General features: G+C 39.3%; 1 protein-coding gene across 4 annotated transcripts in view; it reads left to right on the forward strand.

Annotated features, from left to right (window-relative positions):
- LARS2 (leucyl-tRNA synthetase 2, mitochondrial) overlaps positions 1-22,228 on the forward strand; it is a 170,197-nt gene that overhangs the window by 26,106 nt on the left and 121,863 nt on the right. For all 4 annotated transcript variants that reach the window (XM_005546878.5, XM_005546879.5, XM_005546877.5 and 1 more), the window contains 2 exons: positions 2,500-2,591; positions 4,973-5,033. In XM_005546878.5, coding sequence (XP_005546935.3) covers positions 2,500-2,591; positions 4,973-5,033 — 153 coding nt within the window. The remainder of the gene's footprint in view (positions 1-2,499; positions 2,592-4,972; positions 5,034-22,228) is intronic.

The following is a 22,228-nucleotide window of genomic DNA, read 5'->3' on the forward strand; positions in this document are numbered from 1 at the left end:
AATTTTGTAAACAGGGTGTCTTTCCTGATAGGATCAGGGAGCCTGGCTTCCTGAGACTGTCCCCTGATGCCACAGCAGATGTGTCAAACCATTTTTCCTGCTCCTGGCACGTAGTTAGTTTGAGAGAACTTGATAGTGAAGCTGCCGGCTCAGCTGCAACTGGCCACTCATTTGCAGACAAGAATGCCTTACTGGTCTGTGCTTGATTAAGGTAATTGCTTCTAGGCTACTCACTCCTGCTGGGCCACAGTTGCTTGAACAGTCAAATAAGGGGTTGTGGGTAGAGGATATACCTCAAAAGCTTCTTTGTCTTGAAGATTTGTGATTCCTTGTTCTTTGGAGAATGAAAATATCTTCTAGAAGGTGATTGGAGAGCAGTACTCTTTAGAAATAATAATACTAGTGGCCTTATATACAGCAGTTTACTGCGTGGCAGGCACCATTTTCAGCACTTTTCTTTTCTTTTCTTTTTTTTTTTTTTTTGAGACGGAGTCTTGCTCTGTCGCCCAGGCTGGAGTGTGGAGCACAGTGGCACGATCTTGGCTCACTGCAAGCTCCGCCTCCCAGGTTCATGCCATTCTCCTGCCTCAGCCTCCTGAGTAGCTGCGACTACAGGCATGTGCCACCACGTCCGGCTAATTTTTTTTGTATTTTTAGTAGAGACAGGGTTTCACCGTGTTAGCCAGGATGGTCTCGATCTCCTGACCTCATGATCCGCCTGCCTTGGCCTCCCAAAGTGCTGGGATTACAGGCGTGAGCCACCGTGCGCAGCCTGCTTTTCTTAAATTAACTCATTTAATCTTCACAGTAATCCAGTGAGGTAGTTATGCTATCATCCCCATTTTACAGATGATGAAACTGAGGAGAAAAGAGGAACCTACACATGGGACATTTCTTATACCAAAAGCATAGCTAGTGGTTTGCAATTAATTTTTAAATATTGGCTATTTTAGGCCAGGCTCAGTGACCACTCCTGTAATCCCAGCACTTTGGGAGACCAAGGCAGGCAGATCACTTGAGGCCAGGAGTTCAAGACCAGCCTGGCCAACACGGTGGAACCCCATCTCTACTGAAAATACAAAAATTAGCCAGGCGTGGTGGTGTGTGCCTGTAATCCCAGCTACTAGGGAGGCTCAGGCAGGAGGATCACTTGAACCTGGGAGGCAGAGGTTATAGTGAGCTGAGATTGTGCCATTGCACTCCAGCCTGGGCAACAGAGCAAGACTCCGTCTAAAATATGTATATATTTATATATATAAATTTAGTGTAAATGCTGTATAGGGCTTGGTCCAAAACCTTACTTTTATCTGGTCTCAAAAGTAATTCTCTGGAATACCTTTTCTGCTGTGTTCCTGTGTATTTTTCTTAGTTTTCATCTATCTGGCTGTTTGGGTAGGGTGGGGGTTTCCCTTTCTTGCTGGTAGGGAAGAAAGGGATGAACTTCAGTAGCTGGGCATGGTGGCACACACCTGTAATCCCAGCTACTTGGGAGGCTGAGGTGGGAGAATTGCTTGAACCCAGGAGACACTTCAACCTGGGTGACAGAGCGAGACATTGTCTTGGGGGGGAAAAAAAGAAAGCGATGAACTTCAGGAAGAAATGGGTAGTGGGCCATTCAAAAGAGTGTTGCCTCAATCAGGGGAGAGAGAGATAGAAGAAAGAAGCGTGAAACTCTCGTGTCTGGAGCAAAATGGAGCAGGGTGCTGAATGATGTACATTAAAGAGGGACTGTATGCTGGATTCAGGCAAGCCTGAGAAAGGGACAGGCCCGGGCCACTGAGGAGGGTTGGGATGGACTTTCTTAGGTCTGGGTAGAGCTGGGACTGCCTAGAGCCACCAGTGTGGTCATTATACATGTCCTCTGCAGCGCTGTCCAGTAGCGCTTTCTACCATGATTTGAATATCCAATATCTGCACTATCTGGTTCAGAGTCCAACAGTTACATGTGTCTGCTGCATACTTGAAAGGTGGCTGGTGAGACTGAAGAACTGCATTTTTAATTTTATTTAATTTTAATTAAGTTTAAATGTAATAGCTATGTGTGGCTAGTGGCTACCATATTGGACAGCACAGTTCCATAAATGAAAAATACTGACGTGATGTGAGCATTTTGAAAGCCTATACTATATATATATATATATATATATATATATATATATATATATATATATATATTTGAAACTGAAAGAAACTCTTTATAATTTCAGAAAAACAATTTGGGTTCAATATAGAGACTATAGAAAAGAAGCAGCAAATAAAATGTACCCATGAAAACACTTCCTCAGAGGTAACTTATTGGTAGTTTGGCATATAACCTTCTAAACTGTCATCTGTGGTTAGGTCATAGGTAGCCAGCTGGCTGTCAGATGCATAACCTGAAATTATCCAGCAAAGGATAAGGCATGTTAGCAGGAGAGAGTGCTGAGTTTACCCTAGAAGAGAATACCAATGGAGTTCTTAGTGATTTGCCATGGTTGATGTTTCTCTTCTGGCTCCTAGGTCATCAACCCCATGGGATGGGATGCTTTTGGATTGCCTGCTGAAAATGCCGCAATCGAGAGGAATCTACATCCAGAAAGTTGGACACAAAGGTAAATGTTAACAGGCATGCATATTCAAATACTTGCATACAAAAACCTTAAAAAAATTTTTTTAACCTGTTCATAAAAAATAGAAAGCAAAGCAAAGAAAACACTGCAGCTTACCAAGAGATAAATAGGATTGTATATATGGTGTTTGTCTTATTTATTTATTTTTTTTTATGAGACAGAGTCTTGCTCTGTCGCCCAGGCTGGAGTGCAGTGGCGCCATCTCGGCTCACTGCAAGCTCCACCTCCTGGGTTCACACTATTCTCCTGCCTCAGCCTCCTGAGTAGCTGGGACTACAGGCGTCCACCACCACGCCCAGCTAATTTTTTTGTATTTTTAGTAGAGATGGGGTTTCACCATGTTATCCAGGGTGTTCTTGATCTCCTGACCTCATGATCCACCTGCCTTGTCCTCTCAAAGTGCTGGGATTATAACCAGTGAGCCACTGTACCCGGTTAACACATTGTATCCTTATCTAAGAAATATTCAAAGAGGGTTTTGGATATTTATTCATGTGTTCATTTTGATGCTTTGTTATTTACAGTTATTTTTCCTTTGAGTATTTACATTTGGTAGGAAAAAGAAGAGGGTTGCATTTGTTAAATTTCTATAATGCTTCTGGTCTTCTTGACCGTAGTTTTACTATATCCAAATACTACATTATACTTTTCTCTGAAAATTCGGTTTATTTTTTGCCTTCGCCATTCAGAAGCAAGAGGAACTTAGGCATTCCATGTAGAAATATATGGCCACTTTATTCTGGGTGTGGTTTTCTCGAAGGCGGAACACACTGCGAATCCCTCCCAAGCCTCAGGCTTCCACTACACATGGGCCAGCTGTGCTCTTTCCTCTCCCTCCTGCTAAAGTCCTGAGGTCCTCACCCTAGAACTTGGCAGAGTCCTCTGGGACCACTGCATCAGCTCATTTCACAAAGGCCTGGGACCCTTCCCCATGCCACCCCTTAGAGAGACAGAAGGGCAGTTCTAGGGCCTGTACCCAGTGTCTCTTACCTCTCTTTGTTCTAGTTTACCCCAGGATACACTGTAAAAATGTCTACTATACTTCTGTCCATACTATGTCATCCAGGTCTCTTTTTTCTTCCTAACCCCTAGCTTCTGCTTTTCTAGTAATGTTTAATTCTAGATTAATTAATTTTATCACTAGATTTTATCTAGTGAGTAAAAAAAGAGGAGGAAATGATGATTCAAATAAAGTGGATCAAACACGGCTTATGTTTGATATAAGCTAGACCAGGAGTTGGCAAACTATGGCCTGTGGGCTAAATTTGGCCTTACATGTTTCTGTAAATCTGTGTTTTATTGGAACGCAGTCAAATCCATTTGTTTACATATTGTCCATGTCTGCTTTCGTGAGACAGTTGCAGGGCTGAGTGGTTGTGAAAGAGATTGATTGGCTCACAAAGCTGAAAGCATTCATCATCTGGCCCTTTTAAAGTTTGCCAGCCTCTCTACTAGGGAATAGTGGTTAAGATGATGGCCCCTGAGCCAGGCTACCTAGGTGCAAATCCTGCCTTCCCTTCTTGCCAGCAGATCACCTTGAGCAAATTACTTAACTTCTGTTTACTTATCTGTGCTTCAGTTTACTTATCTGTGAAAGAGGGATAGTCATATTTCCTATCTCCTGTGATTGGATGAAGATTAAGCACATCTCTGCAAAGTGCTTAGCATAGGGCCTTGGATTAAATAAGCTGTCATTAGCTAATCCGAGATTACACAGAGGACTTTTTCATGGTTTTTCATAGTTTTAGTCTGCTAGAAACTAAAAGAGGATGCAGTAGAAATGAATTAGTCCTTTTTGTTTAAAAAAGAAAGAGAAAAAGATTTATTTTTTTATTCCGTGTTATATTATAAGTTGGTTTACCCGTTTATCTCCCTATTTCTCAATGGTGGATAGTTTTAGGTTTTAGGATTTACGTTTTGATTAACAAAGCAGTGTGGTTTCTTTTGGATTCCCACAATTTATACATTAAGCCTTTTGTTTTCAGCCACTTTTAAACTTATAAATGCTTGGCTTAAATAATATGGCTTAATTGCTTGCAGAATATTGACATCTGGATGGCCCAGCAGTGCACATCTCAAAGGGGTTGCCTATTTGAATGGCCAGGGGAGGGGGCAGTCCTCAAGGCTAGAGACCATTGTGGTTTCTAATGGATTGTGTGTGTGTCCAAATAATGGGTGTCTTCTAATCTGTTGGTATTTTTTGCTGATTCTTAGTGGTTGATTTTTCTGCTGGGGAAAGCAACACTTAAAGCCCATTTGTGTAATTTAGACTTTTCAGTTTTCCTTTACATTTTCAAAGTGTAGTTTGTGTATGACTTTAATCCCCCCTCTAAAAACCAAACCTTTTTCCCATTGTTTCACAGTAATATTAAACACATGAGGAAACAGCTTGATCGACTGGGCCTGTGTTTCAGCTGGGATAGGGTAAGTCAACTCTTTTTCCTGAAAGGTCATCATTTTAAGGATGGTCCTGATGGCATGGACCTCCTCTTCCTCTTTGAGTTGGGAGAAGGCAAGGGTGGGAGGCAGGAAGCAGGAGGGAAGAATTAGCACTCCTCAAAAAAGTGTCCTAAGTGGATAATTTGCTTGAAAACAAGTAATTTTCTGTGGGATTAAACTGAGAGTTAATTTCCTATTTAACTTTAGAGTTGGCCATGATTTCTGTGTGGCAGAAGCTTTGCACAAGGATTTCTCTAGTTCTAAGCAATAGTTCTAAAAGACTGTTGGCATCTATGTTTAAGTGATTAAATATCAATCCTTCTGGTCCTTGTGGTAAATAGACATTGATTGACCATTTATTTATCTTTTGTTCCAAGTTCAGAAGTGAGGCTCATAACAGCCCATAATTATTCTGTCACATATAATCTTTTGGTGTTAGACACTCTCAAACTGTACATTAAATCAGTGGAGAATTCCAGACCCACCAGGAGTTCATGGAAAACCACCCAGCTGTTTGGAACACTCATGTGTTGCAAACATATTGTGAACTGGGCCCTTCAAAGCTCTGGCCCAAGGCCCGCCCTTTAGACATTGAAGAATAGTCTGTTGGGTAGGATGGACTGTTGCTTGTCTCCTCCACGAAGGGCCCCTTCCAATGCCACAGTTCCTCTTAACATCCCATTTACTCCACAAAACAATTGGGATTTTCATTGCTGGGCCTGTCAAGTTTGTATCATTTTCTTTATGAGAAGCAGGGGAACAAATCCAAATGAGGGCTCCTCATCCCTCCCCCAACAATTTCTTAAATGATTGAAATTTGATGAGTACAGTGAAAAAGAACAAAAGTCAAACACATTTGAATAAGCCCTGAATTATTATTTCCTCACGCCAGAGTCAAGTTGTCCTGAGGTGCCAATAGGGAATCGCTCATAGAGGATGAAATACAGTCACAGGCAGAGAGAACTGAGTATTGGCCAGAGCTCTTTCAGGATGAAGAGTGTTGATTCCTTGAGGGCAAAAGTGGACTCAGTAACCCTCTAGAATGATAACTAGCCTAGTCCTGCACAGGAATATCAACCACAAGTGACTTAAAAGTTGTTAGATTGTTTTCCTAATCCTCATAGAGGATTAGAAAATACAGAAAAGTATAAAGAACATATTATGGCTAATTTAACAATTTGCAGTCTTTTATTTTGGAATTATAAATGTTTATATAATTTACAAAGTTCAAATCAATATGCATATATTTTTTGTCTTGAACATTTTTATATCTCATTAACTATTTGAAAAAGTGACTTTTTATGAATATATCATAACGTATTTAAGCTATCTCTTACTATACATTTAGATAGATTCTAATGTTTCTCTATTATAAATGCAGATTCTCAATCCTTCTTGTGCAAATCCAAAGTCCAGAAAGTTCTGAAAACTGAAAGTTTTTTCATAATTTATTTGACTGTAAAACCTGAACTGAACTGATATTTCTCACTAAAAATGAATATTCATATATTTTACTGTAAGAATAGTAAAATTACCAAGTAATATCCCAGACCTAGTTAGATAAATGCACTATTTTCTTTTAATTTCCAAAAATATCTTAATTCTGAAGCACATTTGGCTGACACCATTTCAGATAAGGGATTTTGAACCCCTATTGCAATGATGTAGATATATATCACCACTTCTACTACCATTGTCTGTTACTGAACACTTACCATGGGCCAGGTACAGAGTAGGTATTACCTTATTATCTCTTTGGATCCCTAGAAAGCTCTAAAAGTCAGATACTTTTATTGACATTATTTTATTGCTGGTCACCCAAGTGGCAAGGCTGGGCTGATCCATTGGCCAAGTAATGACTGCCGTGCTCCTCCCCCACACTTAAGGGAGAAATCTTAGTGCAGATGATCCTGGACTTACAATGGGGTTATCCTAAATTGAATAAGCCCATCCTACATTGAAAATATTGTAGGCATGTAATACATCTAACCATCATAGCTTCACCTAGCCTACCTTAAATGTACTCAGGACACTTACATTACCTCCAGTTGGGCAAAATCATCTGACAACAGTCTCTTGCAGAGTATCGGTTGTTTACCCTCTTGATTGTGTGGCTAACTGTGAGCCGTGGCTCAGGGCTGCTGCCCAGCATCTCAAGAGTATCATACTGCTTTCTACTGAATGCATATCTCTTTCACACCATTGCACCACTGTAAAGTCGAAAAATTGTTAAGGCAAGCCATCATATGTTGGGAACCATCTATATACATATTTTATTATTTCCCTTAAAATGAATTCTCAAGTCAAGAACAATTTGGTACTTATTGCCAAATTATCCTCCATAAAGGCTATACAAATTTCCTTTCTGAAGTTATACAGTTGTTCTCATGTGTATTTCCTTTATTGTTAGTGATTATGAGGTTTTTTCATGTGTTTAATGAATGTTTGAATTTGAATGGGGTTTGTATGTGAATGGTCTAATCATGTATTTTCCCATATAGGTAGGAGGTGTTTGTCCTTTTTTTAATGATTTCTGTTACAAATATTTTTCCTCGGTCTGTCATTTGCCTTGCATTTTGTTTATAGTGGAATATTATTAGCATACAGATATGTGCTTAGAAAGACCCTCTTTGAGATAGAATAAATAACATATTTTCTTCTGATCCTTTGTGATTTAAGTTTTACACGTAACTGGAATTATTTTAGTATATGAGATAAGACAAGGAATTACTACTTTTTCTAAATCACCAGTTGATTTAAAAAATTTTTTCAAACAATCCTTTCTCCTTGTTGATTTAAAAGGCAAACTTTATAGTAGACCAAGTTATTTCATCCTATTATTATACACCAAGTTCTGTTTGTGTTCATTTGATCCGTTTATTATTTCATGACTAAACTAGTTTTAATTACAATTGCTTTTAATACTTGGCAACAGAAGTTTTCTCTCATTGTCTGATATTAGCAGTGCCATCTCCACTTTCTGTTGTTTGTTTTTCTGATATGTTTGTCCATTTAAAAAAAAACTTTTAGCCTTTATTTGTTGACTTCTATTGGTACACCATTTATAGATATAATTAATTAAAAAAATTAAAAGATGGGCAAATATATGGGGGAAACTTTCTTTGGGGCAATTTGGAGTCTTTGTGTTTAATAGGAAAGTGAAAAGCTATTTGTATTTATTTTCGTAACTGGTACTTATTGTCTAATTAAACTTTTTAAAACGTAGTTTAAGAGTTCTTTTTTTGAATGATGTCTTGCCTTTGGATTTTGTTTTCTTTTATTTACAGAGACTTGAAAAATATCAATTCTATTATTCGATCTGCTAAAAGATAGCTTTAAGAGTGCTTTTTAAAAATAATTTGTATCAACATAAAAAATAAAACAGTGTATTTCTCTTGACCCCCTGTATGATAAGAAAAGTAGCAGGTAATTGACATTTCCCATTTTCTAAATCTATTTTCCAGGGATTTTTTGTTGTTGGTTTTTATGGGGCTATATCCTGAGATGTTAGTCCTGATTTACTGTTTCATTGTTTTTGTTTTTGTTTTTGTTTTTTAAACAGAGTCTCAGTCTGTCACCCAGGCTGGAGTGCAGCGATGCAATCTCAGCTCATTGTAACCTCCGCCTCCTGGGTTCAAGCGATTCTTGTGCCTCAGCCTCCCCAGTAGCAGGGATTACAGGCGCGCACCACTACACCCGGCTAATTTTTGTACTGTTGAAGAGACGGGGTTTTGCCCATGTTGTCCAGGCTGGTCTCAAATTCCTAGCCTCAAGTGATCCACTGTGCTTGGCTGATTTACTGTTACATTGCAATTTTTCTAATCATGTATCATTTCTTTTTTTTTTTTTTTTTTTTTGAGTCAGAATCTCGCTCTGTCGCCCAGGCCGGAGTGCAGTGGTGCCATCTTGGCTCACTGCAAACTCCGCCTTCCAGGTTCATGCCATTCTCCTGCCCCAGCCTCTGGAGTAGCTGGGACTATAGGCGCCCGCCACCACGCCCAGCTAATGTTTTTAAAATATATTTTGAGTAGAGATGGCGTTTCACCATGTTAGCCAGGATGGTCTCAATCTCCTGACCTTGTGATCCACCCGCCTTGGCCTCCCAAAGTGCTGGGATTGCAGGCGTGAGCCACCGTGCCCGGCCATGTATCATTTCTTAACCATTACATTTGATATTCGCTTCCAGTTTTACAATCATATTCATAGCAATTATTTAAATTTTAATGCTCTTTAATTTCAGAGTTTATGAGGAGATCTTTTAAAGGACAACTGTTCATTTAAAATTTTTTCGTTTATGAACATTTTTAAAACTTTGTTTTAACTCTTGGTTTGGTGTGATCTTTGCCCAGGTGTCACAGGCTACTTTCATAACTAAGAATGACTGCTGCTTTTATCTACAAACAGCAACTTACTGGGATATAGAATCCTTCATTCATGATCTTTTTTCTTTCATATCTCTATAGTAGACTTTGATCTATTGTCATTTTAAAAAATACTTACAGGCTCACAGGAAGTTGCCAGGATGGTACAGAGAGATCCTGTGTGCTCTTTACCCAGCTTTGCCCAATGATAACATTTTACATAACTGTAATAGAATATCAAACGAGGAAGCTGCCTTCGGTACAATACTGTTATTAATAAGTAGAGTGCAAGTCTTATTCAGATTTCACCAGTTTTTAGATGTAATCATTTGTGTCTATTTGTGCGTGTATAGTAGTATAGGTTCTCCTTTGTAACCTTACATGTAACCTTACAGTGAGGTTACATCACAATAAACACATTGTTAAGTTGAAAATATCATAGAGTTGAAAATACATTTAATACCCATAACCTAATGAACATAATGCTTGAGCCTACCTTAAATAGGCTCAGAACACCTATATTAGCCTACAGTTGGACAAAATCATCTAGCACAAAGCCTATTTTGTAATAATACTGAATATTGAATGTTGAATATCTTATGTAATTTATTGGTGTTCTATTCAATGTGTATCACTTCCACACTATTGTAAAGTCAAAATATAGGTCTAACCATTGTACGTCAAGGACCATCAGTAGTAGTAGTAGTAGCAGCAGCAGCAGCAGCAGCAGTAGTAGTAGTTCTACATGATTTAATTACATGTGTAGATTTATGTAACCACCACCACCTGATCCATTGTATTTTGATGGAGAAGTCTGAGGCCGGCCAGAATTGTCTCTGTTCATATAGTAATCTTTCTATTTGTATTTTGATGCTTGTTTTTTTATTCGTTTTTTCTTTGCCCTTGCCATTTTCCATTTTTCGTCAGAGTGTATCTCAGTATCAATTCGTTTGCTTTAATTTTGCCTGGTGCTCAGTGACCACTTTTGATGCACAGTTGTAGGTCTTTCATTGTGACGGTTTCAGAGGAGCCCTTTCTCAAGAACACTGTCCATATACTCATTTCATTGTCTTCCATTGTTATCAGTATCTCTCATGATTTTGGTCTCCTTTTTCTTCTCTCCATTCTGGAAGAACTTTTCATGTTTGCTTTTTATACCACTGATTCTATTTCTGTAGAATCAATGTGGTTTTCTATGGTTTCTAGTACAAATACTAATTTTGTATTTTTAGATATATTATTATTTTTCCTTGTCTCATTCAGTTCCCATTTTTTTTCTAAATCCTCTTGGCCAGATGCTCTATTTTCCTTCTTGTTTTCCTATCTTATTTATCTTCATAGACCTTATATGTTCAGAAATTTTCCTAAATACTAGGAGATGCCCTTGAAGATTTATTTTTGTTTCCTGTAATAAATGTTTTTTACAACTTTGGTATGCTGTGTTCTTGTCTGTTTTGGAATCTTTTTGTAGGTACCTGTAGATTTTCCCTCATTTCCTGATTGAGGGGGACTAGTGTATCCATTTGGAGCTTTATCAGCCGGAGGGAGTGTAGTAGAAGCTGCCCTCTAAGGCCATTTTTCACTGAAACAAACTCAAAACGGACCTCACACTCTTCCCTGCAAGCCATGTGGGCTAAGAGAGGTTTAGAGTGTGGTTATCCGCAGAGCTGCAGAAGAGTTTGTGAATGGAAGTAGTCAGCAGCACAGCCACATCAGAGCCATGCTCTGTTAGAATTTTTACTGGGACAGGCTTTTGGTGACTTCAGGCCCTTCCAAGTTTTGTCCATTAGTGCCTCATAGCCTGTATAAAGTAGGGTGGACATTGAGGGGTTTGTGATGTTCCCCACCATATATCTTTGCTTCTATTTCTTTCTCTCCATCATGTAATTTTCATCTGTTAAGAATCTGGTATTGCCGAATAGACAATATATAGCAGTATGTAGCTTTTAAGATGAAGGCTCTTGTCTGTCTTGCTTGCTTGTTTTCGTGTAATCACAATTCCATCATCAGACCTAAAACACTTAATGATAATGCCTTAGCATCACAGAATCTTAGTTTGCAAATTTCTCTGGTTTTCTTGTGTCTTTTTTTTTCTTTCTTTCTTTTTTTTTTTTTTAATATTGTGGGTTTGATTGGCTGCACTTCTCTTAGCCTTCTCTTCCCATCGTCATGTTGTTACAGTAGTTTAGGAGCAGTGCTCTCTTTCCATCCAAAACATATAGACTCTGAATCATGTCTGCCTCAGTTTATTTTAAAAGACAGCATGATTTGTATGATTACAAAGTGAAAATTATTATTACTTCAAAGCCGTTACTACCTTGACACCTTATTTACATAGAGGACTGGACCTCTGATAGGAGGCTTGAACTAATAACGAAGCCTCCAGAATAATAGAAAGACATTATTGTTTTTTATCTTAAAAGGATTTAAAGAATAGCTTAAAACAAAAAGAACTTAAGGGCAAGTGAATGCATGAAAACTCAGTGGGGAAGATTCCCTTTGCAAGAGCTTGGAGCCCTGGTTGCCTTGACAACGTGTCACAGACACCCGAAGTGTTTGACCCGCCCAGTCCTCTTTCAAGTGCTCACAGAGGTGAGACACTTTGTCTGGCAGATCTCCGGCTCTGGATGACTTGTTCTCCCTCAGAGTCAGAAATTAACCTTTTCCTAAAGGTTTGTCCTTTAGTTCGGAGGGGAAAGGCAGTACCTTTGTTTTAGCTGAAATGATGTGGCAGCTTACCTATTTTTAAGATGGTTGGGGTTGACACATAAGGGGTAGTGTAGTCCGTCACCTTGAGGCCAGGGACCACATCTCATTAATAGATGGTACACTTGCAGTTGACCTCATGAGGAGCTGTGCCCGCTTTGTGCCAGTCAAAAAACATGTGAGATGTGTTTTTTATCGCTTCAGCCAGTTCTCGCAGTCTTCAGCCTTAACTAAAGAGGGATGTCTCCTGGGGCTGCCCAGCAAATGTAGCTATTCAAGGAAGTTACTTGTTTTGTCCGCAGTCCCAGCTGGTGGTCATGAGCCCAGTCAGGTCGTCCCTATCAAGGATGCATACTCTGGCTAATGGAATAGAATTTCCCGATGTAATGCTTGTTGAGTGCTTTCAGGAGACAGGATCTTCGCTCATCTTGGAGACCTCAGTTTTGATGCTGGATCTGGCTATTAACATTTGGTGGACATGGTCTGTTGCCCCTCTCAGCTTCAGCTTCTTGCAAGGGAATGCTTCTTGTCATAAGATTAGGTTACTTTTTAGATGCCTTAGAAAATAAGGGTACAGGCCGGGCGCGGTGGCTCAAGCCTGTAATCCCAGCACTTTGGGAGGCCGAGACGGGCGGATCACGAGGTCAGGAGATCGAGACCATCCTGGCTAACACGGTGAAACCCCATCTCTACTAAAAAATACAAAAAACTAGCCGGGCGAGGTGGCGGGCGCCTGTAGTCCCAGCTACTCGGGAGACTGAGGCAGGAGAATGGCGTGAACCCGGGAGGCGGAGCTTGCAGTGAGCTGAGATCCGGCCACTGCACTCCAGCCTGGGCGACAGAGCGAGACTCCGTCTCAAAAAAAAAAAAAAAGAAAAAGAAAATAAGGGTACAAAATCTCTCTCTTCCTGACTGAATCAGGCCTCCAGATCAGTCTTGTACATCAGCCAGGTACAACATTTGATAGAATGAGAGACCACAGTTATACAGATAAGATGGGGTTTAAGTGCATCAGGAGCAGTATTCAAAAGGTCTTGAAGATGAGGTTGTTACTCCATGAAAACAACAAGATTATTTTTACATATACTTACAGCAGTGGTTCTCAAACTTTGGCAAGCATCAGAATCACCAAGAGGGCTTGTTAAAGTGCAGATCTCTGGCCCCATCTTCAGAGTTTCTGAATGCGTAGGTCTGTGATTTTGTTTTTCTATTCAGAAAAAGCAACCTTAGGAATGATCATGCTTCCGAACGTTATTAGGTAGGAATCAAAGTACAGGCCCATCGTCAATTCTTTCTGACATAAGATAGAACATACATGAATAATAAAAACAAATTTCGGGAAAACTAGGTAATGTTTTGCAAGTACAAGACTTACTTTTAATAACTTCCTTTTACTGTGAAATACTAGACATAAATAGACACAGCATAAAACATGCATGTATAACTTAATACATTGTAGTAATGTATAGCTGCTACCTAGATTGAGAAATAAAACATCTGCACCCAGAGGCTCAACATGTGTCCTCCTCCAGTCATAACTCTGTCTCTTCTTTCTATAGGTAGCCACTATTCTGACATTTATGATCATTACTGCCTTTTTTTCTTTTCTTTCTTTTTTTTTTGAGGTGGAGTTTTGCTCTTCTTGCTCATGCTAGAGTGCAATGGCGTGATCTTGGCTCATTGCAACCTCTGTCTCCTGTGTTCAAGCGATTCTTCTGCCTCAGCCTCCCAAGTAGCTGGGATTACAGGTGTGCACTGCCACACCAAGCTAATTTTGTATTTTTAGTACAGATGGGGTTTCACCATGTTGGCCAGGCTGATCTCAAACTCCTGACCTCAAGTGATCCACCCGCCTCGGCCTCCCAAAGTGCTGGGATTACAGGCATGAGCCACCACGCCTGGCTACTGCCTTGTTTTTGATGTAGTTTTACCACTACATATGCATTTGGGTTTTTTGGTTCTTTTTCTAGGTGCTTTTTAAATTATGGTAATGTTCACATAACAAAAATGTACTATCTTAACCTTTTTTTTTTTTTTTGAGACGGAATCTTTTGCTCTGTCACCCAGGCTGGAGTGCAGTGACTCAATCTCGGCTCACTGCAAGCTCTGCCTCCCGGGTTCACGCCATTCTCCTGCCTCAGCCTCCCGAATAGCTGGGACTACAGGTGCCTGCCACCACACCCAGATAATTTTTTTTGCATTTTTAGTAGAGACAGGGTTTCACCGTGTTAGCTAGGATGGTCTCAATCTCCTGACCTCGTGATCCACCCGTCTTGGCCTCCCAAAGTGCTAGGATTACAGGCGTGAGCCATCATGCCCAGCCTATCTTAACAATTTTTAAGTGCCAGTTCATTGCTATTAAGTACATTCACACTGTGGTGCAACCATTATCACTGTTCATCTCCAGATGAACTCCTTACCTACACATAGTTTTTAAAGTTATATCAATGGAATAACATAGTATGTGTTCTTTGTTGTCTAGCTTTAACTCAACACTTTTTCCCCTCTATTTTTTATTATAACAATATAAATTTTCAAACACTTAGAAAGATTGAAAGAATGGTACAATAAACATTCATATACCTTTCACCTAGATTCAATAATTGTTGCTGTATTCGCTTTATCTCTCTTTATTTATAAGTATTTTATATATATATATATATTTTTTCCCCCTGAATTATTTGAGTATGTATTGCAGACATCATGGCTCTTGACCCCAAAGTACTTCAGCATTCCTATCTGAGTAAGAACTTTTCTTACACAACCACAACACCATTTTGAAAACTAAGAAAATTAACAGTAATTCCATAACGTTATTTATAATCCAATTTATATGGGAATTTCCCACTTGCCCCAAGAATGTCTTTTATAGTTGTTTTTACTATAAATAAGTCCCCTGCGTTAGGTTTCTGCTGCTACCGTGACAAATTATCGCAAACTTAGCATCTTAAAACAACATCAGCATATTATCTGACAGTTTCTGTAGGTCAGAAGTTTGAGTGAGCTTGATAGGGTCCTCTACTAGGGTCTTACCAGGCCAGAATCAAGGTGTTGCTAGAGCTGTGGTCCTTACTGGATCCTCTGGGGAAAAATCCACTTCTGAGATCATTTAGGTTGTTGGTCGAATTCACTTCCTTGGTGACTGTAGGACAGGTCCGTTTCCATACTGGTCATCAGCCAGGGATTGGTCTTTGCTTCTAGAGGCTGCTTGCATTTCTTCTCAAGCCTTCCACATGGCCCCCTCAGCAGTGCATTCCCTCTCATGCTTCAGATCTCTCCCATTCCAGCCAGAGGAAGATTTCTGCTTTTGCAAACCCATTTGATTACATTGGGCCACTTGGATAATTTAGGATACCCATCTTATTTTAATTACATCTACAAAATTCCTTTTGCCATTTAACTAATATATTGAGAGGTTCAAGGGATTAGGGCATGAACATCTTTGAGATGGTGATTCAGCCTACCACATCCTTCTACCTTTTTTTTTTTTTTTTTTTTTTTTGAGATAGGGTTTTGATCGGTCGCCCAGGCTGGAGTGCAGTTTCACGATCTCGGCTAACTACAACTGCTGCTTCCTGGGCTTAAGTGATTGTCCTAAGTAGCTGGGATTACAGGCACCTGCCACCATACCCAGCTAATTTCAGTATTTTTTGTGGAGATGGGATTTTGCCATGTTTTCCAGGCTGGTCTTGAACTAGTGAGGTCAAGTGATCCACCTGCCTCGGGCTCCCAAAGTGCTGGACTTACAGGCATGAGCCACCATGCCCAGCCTCTTTTTTTTTTTTTTGAGACAGAGTCTCGCTCTGTCACCCAGGCTGGAGTGCAGTGGCGCCATCTCGGCTCCCTGCAAGCTCCGCCTCCTGGGTTCATGCCATTCTCCTGCCTCAGCCTCTCAAGTAGCTGGGACTACAGGCGCCGGCTACCATGCCCTAATTTGCTAAATTTTTTTTGTATTTTTAGTAGAGATGCGGTTTCACCGTGTTAGCCAGGATGGTCTCAATCTCCTGACCTTGTGATCCGCCCGCCTCAGCCTCCCAAAGTGCTAGGATTACAGGCTTGAGCCACTGCACCCGGCCCAATTTTTGTTTTTTAATGGTTGTCATGGACTGAATGTATCCTTCTAAAATTCATATGTTGAATCTCTAATCCCCAATGTGGTGATACTAGGAAGTAGAGCCTTTGGGAGATAATTAGGTTTAGATGAAGACATGAGGATGGCATCCTTATGATGAAATTAGTACCCTTATATGAAGAGACCACATAGCCCTCCCCGCAAGTCCCCATCTCTCCCTGCCATGTAAGGACACAGCAGTACAATAGACTTCCACAAGTCAAGAAGAGGGTCCTCACCAAGAACCCAATTGGCTAGCCCGTTGGTCTTGGTTTCCCAACCTTCAGAACTGTGCAAAATAAATATTTGTTGTTTAAGCCACCCAGTCTGTACTATTTTGTTATAGCAACCCAAGCTGACTAAGATAAATCGTTTGTGCCTCCACTTTTTGTTTTCTATACAATTTAAGAGACTAATACATTTTAAAAAATTATTAACCTGAAAGCTATTGTTGCAACTTTGGTTTGAAACTCCACGTTTTGTTTTCTGCATAATTTAAGAGAAGAATACATTATAAAAAACAACTATTACTTTATGTTTTTGCACACACAGTGTATAAAGATGTAATTTTGTGACATCGATAACTGAAAAGGTTAGGGATGGAGCTGTATAGAGGCAGTTCATGTACGTTACTGAAGTTGAGCTGGTATAAATTCAAATGGGAATGTTATAACTTTTGGGTGTTAAATATAATCCCCATGGTAACCACAAAGAAAATAGTTGTAGAATATACACAGAAGGAAATGAAAAGGGAATCACAACATTTTACTACCAAAAAATCAGTTAAATACAAAAGACAATAATGCAGGAAATGAGGAACAAAAAAGCTACAAGGCATATGAAAAACAAATAGTAAAATGACGGAAGTCTCTCCCTATCAGTAATTACTTTAAAAATAAATGGCTCGAACTCTTCAGTCAAAAGACAGATATTGAAAAAATGTATTAAAAAACATGATCCATCTATATGCTGTCTCCAACAGAGTCATTTTAGATCTAAAGATACAAATAAGCTGAACGTGAAAGGCTGAAAAAAAGATATTTCATGAAAATAGTAATCAAAAGAGAACAAGGGGCCGGGCGCGGTGGGTCAAGCCTGTAATCCCAGCACTTTGGGAGGCCGAGACGGGCGGATCACGAGGTCAGGAGATCGAGACCATCCTGGCTAACACGGTGAAACCCCCTCTCTACTAAAAAATACAAAAAACTAGCCGGGCGTGGTGGCGGGCGCCTGTAGTCCCAGCCACTGGGAGGCTGAGGCAGGAGAATGGCGTAAACCTGGGAGGCGGAGCTTGCAGTGAGCTGAGATCCGGCCACTGCACTCCAGCCTGGGCGACAGAGCGAGACTCTGTCTCAAAAAAAAAAAAAAAAAAAAGAGAACAAGGGTGACTGTAGTGATCAGACAAAATAGACTTTAAATGAGAAAAGGTTACAAAAGACAAAGAAGAGCATTATAAATAAAAGGCTCAATACAATAAGGTCTATTATAAGTGTTTATGTACCTAATAATAGGCCATCAAAATAACTGAATCAAAAATGGACAGAATTGAAGAGAGAAATAGACAGTTCCACAGTAATAGTTGGAGACTTTCCTACCCCACTCTCAATGGATAGAACAACCAGACAGAAAATACGTAAGGAAACAGGGGACTTGAAAAACGCAATAAACAAACTAGGTCTAACAGACACCAGAACACTCTACACGACAAGAGAGTACACATTTTTCTCAAGTGCACATGGAACATTCTCCAGGATAAACCATATATTAGGCCACAAATTAAGTCTAAATAGGTTTTAAAAGATATATAAAGCATCTTCTCAGACCACAATGGTATGAAGTTAGAAATCAGTAACCGAGGGAAGACTGGAAAATTTGCAGATTTGTGTAAACAACACACTCTTAAACAATAAATGGATTAAAAAATCACAAGGGAAATTAGAAAATACTTAGAGATGAATGAAAATGAAAACAACATACAGTCTTATGGAATGCAGCAAAAAAGTACTAAGTGGGAAATTTATAACTATAAATGTTTACATTAAAAAACAAAGATGTCAAACAACTTTACTACTTATGGAACTACAAAGAGAAGAACAAAGTAAACGCAAAGCCAGCAGAAGAAGGAAGTTGGTTCTTTGAAAAAATCAACAAAATCGACGGATTTAGGATTGCTGTGTCTTCTTGGTGATTTACCCATATGTAATTGTATAATGTCTGTCACTAGTAATTTTCTTTGGTCTGAAGTCTATTTTATGGTATTTAACTATGAAGCATATATGAAATATATTGTACTTTGAAGTGTACATGAAGTGTAATTTATGGTTTTTTTTTTTTTTTTTTTTTTTTTTTTTTTTTTTTTTTGAGACGGAGTCTCGCTCTGTCGCCCAGGCTGGAGTACAGTGGCCGGATCTAAGCTCACTGCAAGCTCCGCCTCCCGGGTTTACGCCATTCTCCTGCCTCAGCCTCCCGAGTAGCTGGGACTACAGGCGCCCGCCACCTTGCCCGGCTAGTTTTTTTTTTTTTTCTATTTTTTAGTAGAAACGGGGTTTCACCGGGTTAGCCAGGATGGTCTCGATCTCCTGACCTCGTGATCCGCCCGTCTCGGCCTCCCAAAGTGCTGGGATTACAGGCTTGAGCCACCGCACCTGGCCCTTTTATGATATGTTAATACAGCCACTTCTCTTAACTTACTTCATCTTACATTAATATAGCCACTCTTTTCTTGTGATTAATTTTTGCATACTATGTCTTGTCATCTTTTTACTTTCAACCCACTTACTATATTTGAAGTGGGTTTTGTGGAAATTGAAAATAGTTGGGTCATTTTTAAAATACATTCTTCCAGTCTCTTTGAATTGGCATATGTAGACCATTTACATGTAATATAATTATTGATATATCAAGACTTAAGTCTAGCATTCATGTGTTTTCTGGTATCTCCTTTTTTTGTTTCTATTTTCTTTTTCTGCATTTCTGTGAGTAACTTGAACTTTTTTTAGAATTCCATTTTGATTTATCTATAGTGTGTTTTAGTATCCCATTGTGTAGCTTTTTTATTAGTTGCTTAGGTGTTACATTATAATGTACTACAATCTACTGGTATGATCATTTTACCAGTTTAAATAAAATGTAGAGACCTTACTTCCCTTTGCATGCCTTTACTTACTCTTTCCCATTTGTAACATAATTGTTTTAAATGTTTCCTCTATGTACATTAGTAACCAAATAGACAGTGTTATAATTCTTGCTTCAACCATCAAATATAATTCGGAAAACTTAAGAGAAAGAGGGTCTATTGTATATACCCCTATTTTTGCATCTCTCATTGCTTTTTTTTTATTCTTAATATTCTAAGGTTCCTTCTTTTATTATTTTTCTTCTGCATAGAGAACTTTCTTTAGCCATTCCTTTAGAGTAGACCTGCTTATGACAGATTCCCTTTGTTTTTCTTTATCTTAGAATACTTGATTTCCCCTTAGTTTCTGAAGGATATTTTCATGGGATATAGAATTTTGGGTTAACAGTTCTTTTCTTTTAGTACTTGAAAAATGTGCCACTTCTTTCTGGCCTCTGGTTTTTGATAAATCTGCTGTCTTTGAATTTTCTTCCTGTACGTATTGCATTATTTCTCTCTGGCTGCTTTCAATATTTGTTTCTTTGTCTTTAATTTTCAGAAGTTTGATTATGATGTGTTTTGGAGTAGATTTCTTTGAGTTAATCTTGATTGGTGTTTGCTTAGCTTCTTGCATCTGTATGTTTATGTTGTTGCCAAATTTGAGAGAATTCCAGCAATTATTTTTTTGAATAGTTTTTCAACTCTACTCTTTTTATCCTTGCCTTAGGAGACTCTGATGACATGTATGTCAGATCTTTTGTTATAGTTCCACGTGTCCCTAAGCTCTATTCATTTTTTTTTTCCAGTCTGTTTTGTCTCTGCTGTTCATTCAGATTAGGCACATTCAGTTGTTTGGTCTTCAAGTTCACTGATTCCTCTGTCTCTTCCATTCATCTGGTAAGCCCATCTACTGAGCTTTTATTTGTGTTACTTTATTTATTAGTTCTGAAATGTTCATTTGGTGGTTCTTTATAACTTTCTTTGCTGGGACTTTCTATTTTCTAATTTGATTCAAGTGTGTTCATAATTGCTTGTTGAAGCATTTTTATGCTGTCTGCATAAAATCCTTGTCAGATAGTTTTGACATTTGGGTCATGATGGTGTTGGTGTACGTCAATAATCTTTTCTCATTCAGTTTGAAATCTTCCTGGTTTTAGGTATGGCTAATGATTTTCTATCGAAACCAAGATATTTGGGGATTCTTTTAAGACTGAATTTTATTTAAACCTTATATTTTAGCAGGCCTCCTCTGATACTGCTATGGCAGGTGAAAGGGGCCACTCTCTCTTTACTTCCAGGTGGATATGGAAGTCCAGGATCTCCACATGTTCATCACTTATACTTGGGGGAAGAGAGGGTCTCCTTGTTACTGCTGGGCAAGGATAGAAGTACAAGCTCCCCACTAGCCTTCCACCAGCATCACCCTGACTGTGAGTGGAAAAGCCACTTGTTACTGTGCCTGTGGGTACAGCTGCCCAAGCTATAATTGTTCTATTTTTCTGGAAGAAAAATAACATTAATTTTATCTGCAGCATCCTTGAAAATGTTAGGATCAACAGGACAGAATCATCTGAAAGATGCTTTTGTGATGCCAGTTCTCTAGGTTTCCTGAATAATATAAAGGCTATTAGATACAGACATGGATCCCCACAGGGACTCCACTGACATGATGGAGAGCACTGAGCTGTGTGGAATTCCTGCCTCTCCATTCCACCTCCTCTGACACTGTCTTATCAGGGAGAGGGAGGTGTACTGCATTCCTGCTAGTTAGGGGTAGAAGTCCACACTTCTGTGGGCTCCACTGATACCACCAAGAGGGGGATGGGTTGTTCACTAATGCCCAATAGAGCTAGAAGTCCTAGCTTTTCCCTCAGCTTCTTGTGACTGGGAACGCGATTGCAGTGCCTTATTATTGCCCCTTAAGGGTATAAGTCTAGGCTCTTTGCTAAGCCTTTGCTGGTTTAACTGCAGTTTTTTTCTGTGGTATTGACTGAAGTAGAATGGTTATTGGCTAAAAGTTTTCTGTCTTGGCTAGGTTAACCTTTCCTGGTACTTTATCTAGATAGAGCAGTTTAAGTCTTTCTTTTCTTATTTTTTTCCCTCCCTCCCTCCCTCCCTTCCTTTTCTGTTTTCCTTTCTTTCTCTCCTCTCTCTTCTTTCTTTTTCTTTCCTCTGTACTCATTGGCATTTCTGGGTTACTGGCTTTGTTAGCTCCAATTCTGGGACTTACTGGGCATTTAAAAAGTCAACAGGACTTACCATTGTCATTCCTTAGGTCCTCACGTCCCTAACCTGCCTTCTCTTCTTCACCGTTTAGAGTCTTATGTTTCATACATATATACATTCCAGAGTTTTTAGTTGCATTTAGAGAGAATCAGGAAAAGTACATTTACTCCATCTTCCCAGAAGTAGAAGATCACCATGTGTAGTTTCAAAAATCCCTCACCTCTGGTGAAATTCTGATCAGTGCTTCCCCAACCCTTCTCTTAAAAATCACTGGACTATCAAAATGATTTTCTATGAGTTTTCTAAGTTTAGAGTTTTATTTCTTGTCTGTGTCACATATGAAATATTTCAGGTCATGGCATATTTCTACTCCTCATTGTTTATGGAATTTGCAGGCAGCAAAATGGCTCATTTTGGGCACTGCTGTCACTGTTTGCATCCGTGGAATTGATGATTGATATTTCCTCTTTCTCTGGATCCATGCCTGTGTCTAACAAATAGCCCTTATATTATTCAGGGAACCTAGAGAACTGGCATCACAAAAACATCTTCCAGATGATTCTGTTGTGTTGATTCTGAAATTTTCAAGGATGTTGTAGATAAGATTAATGTTCTTTCTTTCCAAAAAAAAAAAAAGGGAACATTTGTAGTTTGGGCAGCT

The sequence above is a fragment of the Macaca fascicularis genome, chromosome 2, assembly GCF_037993035.2.
Source record: "Macaca fascicularis isolate 582-1 chromosome 2, T2T-MFA8v1.1".
Lineage (NCBI taxonomy): Eukaryota > Metazoa > Chordata > Mammalia > Primates > Cercopithecidae > Macaca > Macaca fascicularis.